The sequence below is a fragment of the Cottoperca gobio genome, unplaced genomic scaffold (genome assembly GCF_900634415.1).
Source record: "Cottoperca gobio unplaced genomic scaffold, fCotGob3.1 fCotGob3_315arrow_ctg1, whole genome shotgun sequence".
Lineage (NCBI taxonomy): Eukaryota > Metazoa > Chordata > Actinopteri > Perciformes > Bovichtidae > Cottoperca > Cottoperca gobio.
This window is the reverse complement of record NW_021166923.1, coordinates 58,119-70,801: the sequence shown is the minus strand read 5'-3', so window position 1 is coordinate 70,801 and position 12,683 is coordinate 58,119. Positions and strand designations below refer to the sequence as shown.

The 12,683-nt window shown below is 45.4% G+C and overlaps 1 protein-coding gene across 1 annotated transcript in view; it reads right to left on the bottom strand.

Moving 5' to 3' along the window:
- ttn.2 (titin, tandem duplicate 2) overlaps nt 1-12,683 on the bottom strand; it is a 282,695-nt gene that overhangs the window by 250,215 nt on the left and 19,797 nt on the right. The window contains 15 exon segments of the mRNA XM_029427369.1: nt 102-374; nt 1,009-1,275; nt 1,364-1,645; nt 2,193-3,889; nt 3,971-4,139; nt 4,963-5,127; nt 5,208-5,440; nt 5,742-5,983; nt 8,528-8,755; nt 9,385-9,533; nt 9,623-9,641; nt 9,643-9,766; nt 9,960-10,160; nt 11,926-11,995; nt 12,303-12,561. Of these exon segments, the coding sequence (XP_029283229.1) occupies nt 102-374; nt 1,009-1,275; nt 1,364-1,645; nt 2,193-3,889; nt 3,971-4,139; nt 4,963-5,127; nt 5,208-5,440; nt 5,742-5,983; nt 8,528-8,755; nt 9,385-9,533; nt 9,623-9,641; nt 9,643-9,766; nt 9,960-10,160; nt 11,926-11,995; nt 12,303-12,561 (4,378 nt within the window).

Below are 12,683 nucleotides of genomic sequence, written 5' to 3'. Positions count from 1 at the left end.
TAATACTAATGTGTTTAGACGTAGATTAAAGCTATAGTATGTCCTCATAACATGTCATAACAAACATGTTTCGTTTATTTCCTAAACTTTCTGACTCTTACTTTGAACGTTGAGTTTTCCCGAGGTGGAGATGTCCTGGGCAGGAACCAGGAAAGAGTACGAAGCAGCGTCTTCTCTGCTGACGTTCTCCACCAGCAGCTTGTGAACCTGCTTGTCGATGACGATGTGGACGCGGTCCGAGGCGGAGATGGCCTGGCCGTTCTTCATCCAGGTCCCCTCCACGTTCTCCTGGGAGAACCGGACCTCCAGCTGAGCGATGTCGCCCTCGCACACCGTCAGGTCGGTCAGGGGCTGCATGAGGGTCACCGGGCGCACTGAAGGTGTAGAATACCCGTCATTACCACATCTCACGAGAGCAAAAACACTCAAAGAACGACGACTAGGACGGCAGATTTGAACTTAGTTACTCATTAACCCTTAAAGACACATGTCTGTCTGTTTTTTGTTTGGGGGGGGGGGGCTAAATAAAAGTGATGTACATCATCTGAAAGCTGAGACTCTGAAGATTCATTTGAGTTTATGTTTATGTTTTGGTAAGGCGCCTATTAAAATGTGAATGTTTAGAGTGTATCAGGACATTATGATGGAAGTATATGAAGACCAGCCTTATGCTCCATTATGTCTCATAAGTTGTTGCAGCAATTTCTGTTTGATACCATTTGTTACACAGATTTGGTGGCAAATCGAACCTCTGGAATTGATTAAATGGTCAAAAATCGCTCTAAAATACTAGATTAAGACACAAAGACCTTGAGGAACATCATAGAAAAATCCATGCTGCGATTTGGTATCCAAATAGTTTGACATTTGAATATTTCTGCATGCTGGGCTCCCTTAACAGTCTTGGAATTGCATACATTGGGTATGACTGGAAGGCTGGAGACTCGATTATTGGAGATGATATTTGTCGCAGCTCTTCCCCACACGCTTCCTTTTTCTGTAACTTACGCTTCATCTTCAGTGAGGCGCTGGTCCTCAGATCTCCACATACAAAGGTATATTTCCCCTGGTCTCCTTTCCTGACATCTTTGACAGACAGGGTTTGTCTCCCTCGGCGGGAGGACATGACATGTTTATTGCTTGGGGAGAGCTCCTTGTCTCCGAAGAACCAGCTGCCCTCAGCGTCCTCACGAGACAGCTCGACCTCAAACTCTCCAGCATACGTCTCTGGCACCTCGATGTTCTCCATTTGTTTTATCAGCTCAAGGGCGGCACCTGGGTACAGAACGATATCAAGAACCATTATCTACCAATGAAAACCAATGAAAACCGTGGATATAAACATGCTGGGTGTAAATATTACCTTCTACGTGGAGCCTGGCGCTCGTCCTGATGTTCTCGTCCTCTATAACCACACAAGAGTATTCGGCATCGTCCTTCATTTCAATCACGAGCACAGACAGGAAGTGGACCTTTCTGTCCGAGTGCATTCTGTATTTGTCTCCGGAGAAGATGTCCATGTTGTTTTTGAGCCATTTGACTTTGATGAAAGGTTCGTTGGTTTCACACTCAAACGTCACGATGGTGTCCTTCTCGTTGGCACTGGTGTCCTCCAGGTTCTGGGTAAAGTTGACTGTTGCCTTGGCTGCAATGAGAAAATATGAAGTGAGACATTGACATAAATTCTACACAAGTTTTGTTTTGTGTCCGTCATCCCATACAGGGAGGCGAAGTCCCCCCCCCCCCGTGTAACCCATGGGACTTTATTTCAGAAAGAAATATGTACGGTAGTTAATTCATGAATTGTGCTACGATACTGGACTGATTAAGACAAAATAGGAAGTGCTGCACTGGGTCAAGAAACTCTTGCTGCTGATGTTAAAGTAAAAAAAATCAGTTGAGCTAGAGGGCAAGATAAAAAATAAAAAACAATGATTGTCCTGTTCACTTTTGATGAAAGTTATATTAGTTGGCAAAAACATCTAGTCTCAAAAATCTTGTATTAATACATGGATGACCAATGGGTATAAAGATGTTTAACTTATAATAAGACTGCCAACTAATACCAAGAACGTTCATCAAAAATAAACTGGACAGTCATTGATTTGTTTGTACGTAAACCAAGCTATGTGGGAACGAGGCGGTAGACAATGAGCATTTTGCTGGAGATATTTGGTGTAAAATGATCTTACCTTGCACAAGCAGGAAGGCGTGGCTTGAGGCCTCCCCGGCGATGTTCAAGGCTTTGACCATGATGCTGGCCGAGTCCTCTGCTATGACGTCTCTGATCACCAGTTCACACACATTATCTTCCGGCCAGTACCAGTAAATACGCTCAGTCTTCTCCAACAGGATACCGTTCTTGAACCACTGGCACTCGGGCTCTGGTCTGCCGACGACTCTGAGTCTGAAATGAACCTCGTCCATCGGAGCAGCTGTCTTGCTTGTGATACGCTCCAGGATTCTGGGTGCCTCCATGCTCGGGGAGAGCTGGACCCTATCCGGTTTAAACGTGGGGATGGTGATTTGTCCCTGTTCCTCCAGCTTCTTTCTCTCAGCTTCTTCCTTTTCCTTCAATCTATGAAGCAGATCATCCTTCGTCTTCTTCAGCAGATCCTCGTAGGAGTCGTCCCTCTTGCGGGACTTTAACTCCACAGCGGAGATGGACTCGTAGAAACCTTCCTCCGTCCTACGTTTGAACTTGCTCTTCAGCTCGTCAGTCTCCTCCGAAGTTTTCTCGTGAACGACTCTCTGCGTCTTACGCAGCTTCACAACTTCCCTGTCTTGCGCGGTCTCGCCGGGCTGATCCACCTTCATGACGTCAAATCCGATTCTGCCGGGGTCGTGTGACGCCTCTGCAGCCTTTTGTTCTGGAGCACGGCGCAGAACGGTTCTGAAGTCCTCCTTCTGTTGGATCTCCAGCTTCACCGTGTGCTCAGTCGTACCGAGAGGATTGTCTGCGACCACCCGGACCTCTCCCGAGTCGTAGGACTTGACGTCGACAATCTCCAAGTAGTAAATACCATCATAACAGAGCCTGTATCTCTTGCTTTTGCGGATCAGTTGCCCGTTGAGGTACCAGTTCACTTTCGGTAATGGGTACCCGGTGACTCTGCAGCGGAATCGTGCAATTTCGCCTTCAAACGCCCTGGCTGGTTCAGGAAGAAGCACAATCTCAGGTTTGCTCTTTTCGTATTCATCGTCTGTGGTGACGCCTGTAGGTCCTCCCTCGTGAGCCAGGCGCTCAATCTCGTCCATCCTGTGTACGCCCTTCCTGCCTTCAGGAAGCTGCGTTTCCTCAACAAGGCCCTTCTCGTCCTTGACGATCAGCGTGGCCGATGTCTGGTCGACCCCGTACTTGTTTGTGGCTCTGCAGGTGACGACGCCGCTGTCTCTGGCATACGCAGCTTCATAGTCGAGACTGCAGTAGCCGAACTCGTTGACCATGCGCAGCCTATTGGCGGCTTCCAGGGGTTTGCCGTCGTGCAGCCACTCCACCATCATGTTGGGGTCACCGATGGGAGTCAGCCTGCACTCAAAGTGAGCCGTGCTCGAGCGCTTCATCCTGATGGAGGTCAGCTTCTTCTTGAACTGCGGCTTCTGCTGCTTCTCTTTGTCGTAGAGGTCGCCCTCCTCCCACTGATCCTGTCCGTATCGCATATGAAGCGGCTCCAACTCAGGAGCGGCAATCTCCTTGGCCTTGTAGGTGCCTTTGGTAATAATGAGCCTCCTCTCGGCTAAAGGAGCAGCGAAGTCCACCTCCACATTGATTCTGCAGCGGGTGGTGTCTCTGCCGGCCTTGTTGATGGCTGTAGCCGTGTACCAGGCGCTGTCTGAGCCTGAGGAAGACGGGATCTTGAAATTGGCCTGTCCTTTAGTTCCGTCGATCCTGAAATACCATTCAGATATATTGATCAGCACAAACTGCTCGAAAGGATGAGAAAATCAAGCCAAAATGAAAGGTACATACTTGATATGTGGGTGCTTCTGTGGGGAGATAATGTCACTGTTTTTCAGCCAGACGATGTCAGGCAGGGGGTTTCCAATGGCTTTGACAGCCAGCTCCACCAGAGTGCCTTGTTTCACTGTGATGTTCTTCAGCTTCTCAACAAACTGAGGGCGCGCCAGGCTTTCTCGAGCTGTGGAGGGTGAAATACAATGCACAACAACACAGCATTTAATAACGAGACAAAACAACATGCATGTGTGAGTGTGGGTCTTTTTATTATAGTTCGGATTTGGTCAACTTTGACTGTTTGACTGTTAATCAAAACAAATAAGGTCCTACTTCTGTGGGTCTATCCACTCATACGCTAAACTAACTAAACTTGTCTTTCTGCTGTACGTTTTCCCTGCCTGTCAGAGTGGTGGATGGCCTCATGATTTTACCCTCCACTGCCAACAATTTACCCGCAGTTGAGACTAACGGCGTCTCAGGATGATATATAATGTTTATGGGACGCAGTAAACTCACTATCCTGGGGACGCACACTATTTTTTCCAGATGAAGCTACATTCTGAAGAACAAATCTGTGTTGAAATCTGGAGGAGAGCTAGTTAACTTTAGCTGTTAGCAGTTAGCAGCCGGTAAACGGAGCTTTCACAGAGTTATATTATGGTGCATTCAGGCTCTACTCAGTAAAAATGATTATAAGGTGATGGTAAATTATGATGTTATCATGATGTGTTCAATGCAAGTTTTTAGTGAGAAACTTGAATGAATCCAGTTGTTTGAAGTTGTGAGAAGTTTCCACAGAAATATAAAATAGACATTAGATGAATTGTGAGCTGTTTAACTTCCTGATAGAAACCAGTCTGAAGTAATAAAGGATGTTGGAGTTCATGGAGTTCTTGTTTGTTTTTACCGTTATTGTTTTTATATATCGAGGTGGTATAGACGACTACATTGCTGGTATTGTGACATCCCTAGTTTATATTTGAAGCTGTAGCTGACGGACTTACCGTCCACAGTAAGAGTCACGGAGACAGAAGTCCGTCCGGCTCGGTTCTGAGCGATGACTGTCCACTCTCCGGAGTCTTGTGGCATGGTGGGGACGATAATCAGGGACTGGGTACCGTCCTCTTTAATCACTATCTTGTGGGTGTAATCATTAATGATTTGTTGTCCTGGGAAAAGAAAGAAGAAAAGCATTAACGTGGCAGAAGCAACAGAAGGTGTGTTTTCTCGGATATGTGGTTCTTCTTACCGTTGTGGAACCAGTACGTGTCGGGCATCGGTCTGCCGACAACCTTTAAGTCAAATCTGGCAGTTTGCCCCTCGGAGCACTTTATAGAGGAAGGTTTCAGGACAAACACAGGCTTGTAGAGTCTTTCCAGCTGAGCCTCGTCTGTATCGTCAAGCCGGCGGGCCGGAGAGCGTCCGGGGGAGCGGCTGGAAGAACGTCCAGGAGAGCGGCTCAGAGAGCGAGGAGACGTGGATCTGAGGAGGGAGCAGATCAGTATCAAGGTGTTAATGGAGGAGTCGTTTCAGATCCTTAAGGAACTGCAGACACTTCCAGAACACGTCTTCAGTCAGACGAGTGGAGAGAAAACATCAGAACATCAGAGTTTGTGTTTGTAACTGTGTGTGTGTAGATTTAAACTCACCAACAGTTACATTACATAATGCCTCATTTACATATTTACGGTCAGAAAACTTGTAAAAATTAATTGTGTTAATGTGAGTACTGAAGTGGGGAAGTTTCATGCTGATATAAGTTAGTTTAATATTTGACCCTCACCTGATCCTCTGCATGGCCGGCTGCGGTGTGTATCTCTGGGGGGTCACAGTTCCGGACGGCTCCACGTAGAGCTTCCCAGAGCTGACAGCATTTCCCTTCATGTTGCTGGTGAAGGCAGTGTACACACCCTCATCCTCCGGCAGCACGACGGGCAGGCGGAGGCTGGCGCGTCCATCCTGAAGAACCTCCATCTGGTAACGACCACCAGGCCGGAGGCGCTGGCCGTCTTTGTACCAAGCAATCTGGAAGAAGATCATTTCATACACAAATATAACTTCTCAGAAGCCACATCATACAAAGGTTTCACCCTCAGAGCCATTACACAGAACTGAAATACTGATAAATTATCAGATCAACACAAACATGAAGCAACTTATTCTAATAAAGTGTTTTAATCGTGCATGCAGAGGCATTACAAACTACCCGTGGAGTTAATCCATCAATTTGATTTTTACAAGCAGATGATTGAGCTGTTTAATTATATATAATTATAGAAACATCGTGCATTTATTTGTTTTGCCTTTTTAAAAGTGGATTTTCTTGAATTAAAATTTAGTATAGATGTTATATATTTCAACTGAAAACAAATATAAGAAAACAGGAAATAAATAAATGAAAAATATAATATATATACAAACATTTAAATTAATAATTTTAAAATAATAAATAAAAATACATTTGATCAACTATGTCTCACTTCCACAACCTGAAAACGGCAACACATAAATACTCAATACATAAACAAATATTCAACATTTTGACATATTATTAATATTCAATTAATAATAATAATAAATAATGATTTTTGGTCTGAGGACAGAGGGTCTAAGGACAGAGGGTGTGAGGACAGAGGGTCTAAGGACAGAGGGTGTGAGGACAGAGGGTCTAAGGACAGAGGGTCTGAGGACAGAGGGTCTGAGGACAGAGGGTGTGAGGACAGAGGGTCTAAGGACAGAGGGTGTGAGGACAGAGGGTCTAAGGACAGAGGGTCTGAGGACAGAGGGTCTAAGGACAGAGGGTCTGAGGACAGAGGGTCTAAGGACAGAGGGTGTAAGAACAGAGGGTCTAAGGACAGAGGGTCTGAGGACAGAGAGTCTGAGGACAGAGGGTCTAAGGACAGAGGGTGTAAGGACAGAGGGTCTAAGGACAGAGCGTGTAAGGACAGAGGGTCTGAGGACAGAGGGTCTGAGGACAGAGGGTCTGAGGACAGAGGGTCTAAGGACAGAGGGTGTGAGGACAGAGGGTCTAAGGACAGAGGGTGTGAGGACATAGGGTCTGAGGACAGAGGGTGTGAGGACAGAGGGTCTAAGGACAGAGGGTCTGAGGACAGAGAGTCTGAGGACAGAGGGTCTAAGGACAGAGGGTGTAAGGACAGAGGGTGTGAGGACAGAGGGTCTAAGGACAGAGCGTGTAAGGACAGAGGGTGTAAGGACAGAGGGTCTGAGGACAGAGGGTCTGAGGACAGAGGGTCTAAGGACAGAGGGTGTGAGGACAGAGGGTCTAAGGACAGAGGGTCTGAGGACAGAGGGTCTAAGGACAGAGGGTGTGAGGACAGAGGGTCTAAGGACAGAGGGTCTGAGGACAGAGGGTCTAAGGACAGAGGGTGTAAGGACAGAGGGTCTAAGGACAGAGGGTCTGAGGACAGAGAGTCTGAGGACAGAGGGTCTAAGGACAGAGGGTGTAAGGACAGAGGGTCTAAGGACAGAGCGTGTAAGGACAGAGGGTGTGAGGACAGAGGGTCTGAGGACAGAGGGTCTGAGGACAGAGGGTCTAAGGACAGAGGGTGTGAGGACAGAGGGTCTAAGGACAGAGGGTGTGAGGACATAGGGTCTGAGGACAGAGGGTGTGAGGACAGAGGGTCTAAGGACAGAGGGTCTGAGGACAGAGAGTCTGAGGACAGAGGGTCTAAGGACAGAGGGTGTAAGGACAGAGGGTGTGAGGACAGAGGGTCTAAGGACAGAGGGTCTGAGGACAGAGGGTCTAAGGACAGAGCGTGTAAGGACAGAGGGTGTAAGGACAGAGGGTCTGAGGACAGAGGGTCTGAGGACAGAGGGTCTAAGGACAGAGGGTCTGAGGACAAAGGGTCTGAGGACAGAGGGTGTAAGGACAGAGGGTCTAAGGACAGAGGGTCTAAGGACAGAGGGTGTAAGGACAGAGGACCTGAGGACAGAGGGTATAAGGACAGAGGGTTTAAGGACAGAGGGTCTAAGGACAGAGGGTCTGAGGACAGAGGGTATAAGGACAGAGGGTCTAAGGACAGAGGGTGTAAGGACAGAGGACCTGAGGACAGAGGGTATAAGGACAGAGGGTCTAAGGACAGAGGGTGTAAGGACAGAGGACCTGAGGACAGAGGGTATAAGGACAGAGGGTCTGAGGACAGAGGGTATAAGGACAGAGGGTCTAAGGACAGAGGGTCTAAGGACAGAGGGTGTAAAGACAGAGGGTGTAAGGACAGAGGGTCTAAGGACAGAGGGTCTAAGGACAGAGGGTCTAAGGACAGAGGGTCTAAGGACAGAGGGTGTTGTATCCTGTACAGTCTGTAAACACAGAGACAAATGTGTCATTTGTGATATTGGGCTCTATAAATACATTAGATTTGATTTAATCAATACAATTCATTATAGTCCAGTCAGTAACAGAGAAAAGGGTGAAAGTCACAGCTGTAAAGGAATAAATTGTTTTATCTCCAATATCTTCTTTTTTATAATCATTGGAAGTTATTAAAAAATAAAACCTGATGACTCTGCCGGCCCTGGAGAATTAGATTTAAATGTTCAGCTCTGTACCTTCGGCAGTGGAGTTCCGCTCATCTTGCAGTGGAAGATGACGCCCATCCCGTCGATGATCCTGTAGTTCTTCACCGGCGTGTTGAAGGCCGGCTGCACCGCCTCCTCGTCTGCCACTGTCACCATCATCTCTGCGTCCTCCGTCACCAGCTCGCTGTACGAGATCCTCAGGATACGCAGCTCGATCTCCTGGATGATCCGCTCCTCAAAGGCCGAAATCAGAAACTCCTGCAGAAACAAAGATTGTTAAATAAATAATAAAATACACACATTGAAATAAATAATAAGTGAAAATAAATGAACGGTTATAAAAACAACAAGTCATTACTTTTTAAGTAGTTTATGCTGTTTGAGCGTCTTTACATGTATTCACACACTTTGTTCAAACCTCAGTTCTAAATGTGTTAATCATCTTATTTCTAAACATTTTAACGAAAAAATAAATAAAGTGTAAAAAAAATATAAAAAATATATAATGATATAAATACACATTTAAATAAATATAAAAACGTGATTAATTAATTCACACGATAACTTTTTTCTTTTATATAAATGATTTTTGTATAATTCTCATTAATTTTACACACTGAAAACGAAACAACAAAAGTCTATTATAGATATACATATTGTATATACATACACCCACAGTCCCAAACTAAAACTCACACGGTTCATACCTCAGTATTACATTTGAATATTTCTTTAATCTATTTAGTTTATTACACATTTTGCTATTTTCTTTTGTGCCCATTGATTTGGGATATTTGGGGACTTTTTATTGTGTCCAAGTGGTTCTTGTGTATTTTCATGAGTATTTCTTCATCTGCTCTGCTTTAGAGATAATGTACAGAAAGTACCGTTTCGGAGACGAAGCTCATGGGGGTGGTGACCCTCCTCTGCTCCAGCTCGTATTGACTCACGACCACCGACGGCTCCTGCACCACCGTCGTCGTCACTTCAGTTTTGTACGCCACGTCGTGTTGCTTCATGTAGGCTTCGTATTCCTCTGCAAACACAGAAACGCCGTGAGACTCTTTCTTTAATGCTCAATGCTTTTCTAAATAGAAGCTGAAGAAACTACAAAGATGGCCGAACCTTCCTCCAGCAGGCCGGCAGGAGGCGGAGGCTTCTCCGTGTTGGTTCTTCGTGTAGATGGAGTATTCTCCAGCGTCGTCTGCAAACGTCATGGAAATCTCCAGTTTACATTCTCCCGTCTCCTTCTGGTGGGCGACTTTGTATCTGAGGGTAAGAAAGCAGGAATTACCTAAAAGAGAGCGCTGCGTCGTGGAAAATATCGGAGAAAACATCGGAGAAAACATGGTGGAATTCTGGAAATGACAATGATATAATAATAATAATAATAATAATAATAATAATAATAATAATAATAATAATAATATTCTAGTTATATAATAATAATAAATCTTGGTACCTGTATCCGGCGGTGAGGGGCACGCCGCTCTTCTTCCAGATGATGCGAGGTTTGGGGTTTCCTCCGATCTGGCAGTCGAAGACGACGGCTCCTCCCTCCACCAGCTTCTGCAGGCTCGGCTTCCTGATGAAGAAGGGAGCGGCGGCCTCGCCTGTGCTCACCTCCGTCACCACCGTCTGCTCCTTTGTCTCCACAGACCCACTGCAGGAAACCAACAGCGCCGTCAAACACTGGAACTATATATACACACAGTATATATACACTCTATATTACAGTACAGGCTGAAATATAGAGTGTATATATATTTATAAAACGGACATGTCAAATCAAGCAATCTGATTGGTTCTTAGCCGTGGTATAATGAGCGTATATCACGGGTAGAATTGTCGTCACTTTTCACAACAAGTCAGTATCCCTCCGCGTCTGAGAGAAAGCTACACCGTTACAGCTGTTACATGACGTCCGTCAAGAAACAAACAAAGCTTTGCTCTGGAGGAGTGGATCCATCAGTGCCTCCAGGAGAAGAAACCGAAGAGCAGCTGTTAGTGTTGTTGCATAGCAACCACCTCGTACTATGTTCTGTGCAGAAGGCAGCGGAGGGACTATTTTATTTATTTATTATCATTATTTAACAATAAAAACTATTTAAATTGGAGTGTGTATTTTTCTTTCATATTGCCACACTTGGTTTTATAAAAGCAATAGCTCACTTCAGACCGTGATATATGGCTCATTACATCACAGGTAAGAGGGTTGTACCACGCCCCTTACCTGTGATGTAATGACCATATACCACGGCCTGTCGTGAGCTATTGCTTAAATATATGATATATTACAGTACAAGCTGTACGTAAAAACACAAAATCTAAAGATCTTGTTCCTTTAAATCAGGGGGGGAACCTTTTTCATGTCAAAGGCCATTTTATTTTCACAACATCCTTCGAGGGTCGTACTAATTATTGAACTCAGACGCAGCCCGTTCATTTCACTTTCCTTTCATGCTAAATGCAAAAAGGCAACTTTTGTATCCTGTATCTTCTGTTTTATCAGAAATCCTTTATTAGTCCCACAACGGGGACATTTATCTCGTCACAGCAGAAGAACATGAAGTAAAAAGGCAGTAAACAATAATTAAATAGAATAAAACATAATAAAGTACCAAGTGATATAAATAAAGTGAGTATTGCACATGACAGTGATAACTGCACAGCAGTGGTGGAACAGTCTGTTCTTGGTGTGGGGGTCTACCTCTCTATCTGTCCATGTTAGTATGTTCCGCTCTGCAGAGAGCTGCTTGTTGGGACAAACTCCACCGAAGAGTGTTAACTTTATCCAAACACTCGTCCTCTCAGCTCGTGCAGTTTGACATGTCTCGTGTCCACACAAACTAGACACACTGGCCTTTAACTTCCCCAAAGAAATGATCGTTCGTCCGTTTCTCCTGGAACATTCTGCATCCAGCTTTCTCTGTTCTACACTCGCCACGCTGCGTTCACTGATGTCAACAGTCTCATTTAATATTGAAGTTTGACACAACGTGACCACGTGATGACACGTTCCGCTTGTGTTGTGTTCAAGGACCCTGACCTTGACCAAGAAACAGTCAATCGGCCGTTTTATTTTTCTAGTTGATTTTTTTGCGTGTGTTTATAAATGACCTCGAGGGCCGGATCAAATGGTCTTGCGGGCCGTATAGGGCCCACCCCTGCTTTAAGTCATTCATTCTGTTTTTCAGCGTTAAGCTCGTTCAAGACACAAATTACTTTTCCGGGCTTTGCTAAAGTTTAACAAAGATTTACCTCCATGGCTTGAAATCCACAATATAAAGATTAATAACTTGATAACTTGTGTTTAGAGCTGGAGGAGTCTGGTTACTATGGTGATCTACGGGCTTTTCCATTGCAATACCGCGCGTGGCCACTGGAGGCGAGTCTCCCGTTACATCCATCAGACTTTTACAACTCACCTCTTCTGTTGAGAGATTCCTATTTCAGTGACAGTCGTCGTTTCCTCTCTGCTCTCGATCTCCTCCGACACTAAACAGAGACACGTGTGTAAAACAATCTACAGTTTCATGCGTCGCTGCAAACCTTTCAAAGGGTTAATGCTTTTTAAGACGTTGACAGAGAAAGAAGATAATTCTCTTTCCACAGTTAAACAAATGCACAGCTGAGCTTTGTGTTGGATTCATATTATTAATATTTCTCTGTATCTTCGTAAAATATCATCAAATAATCAAATTTCACAACTCTGAAGAAAATCTGTGAAACAAAAACGGCTCAGTGAAAAGATATTTGAGGAAAAGAAATAAAGTGAAGAAGCAGATTTCACTTTCTTTCTTACCTTTGACGAGCAGGTAGCAGGAGGTGCTGACGGTGCCCGCCTCGCTGGTGGCGGTGCAGGTGAAGCGCCCGCTGTCTTCGGCGAACGCTTCGCGGATCACCATCCGGGCGAAGCCGTTCGTGTAGCTGACCTGGAAGTCGATGGAGCTCTCGATCTTGTAGTCTTCTCTGAACCACAGGACGACGGGCGCCGGCTGGCCGCTGATCTCACACTCCAGAGTCACGGACTCGCCCTCCGTCACAGTCACGTTCTTCAGGCCCTGTGCGGAGAAACGAGGACGTCTTCAGACACCGGGGCCAAGTTTGGATCGCAACTTTTCAGTGTTGAATAATTACTGAACAGATCAAGGATTCTCCACAACGATTCGATACTACGGTAAAA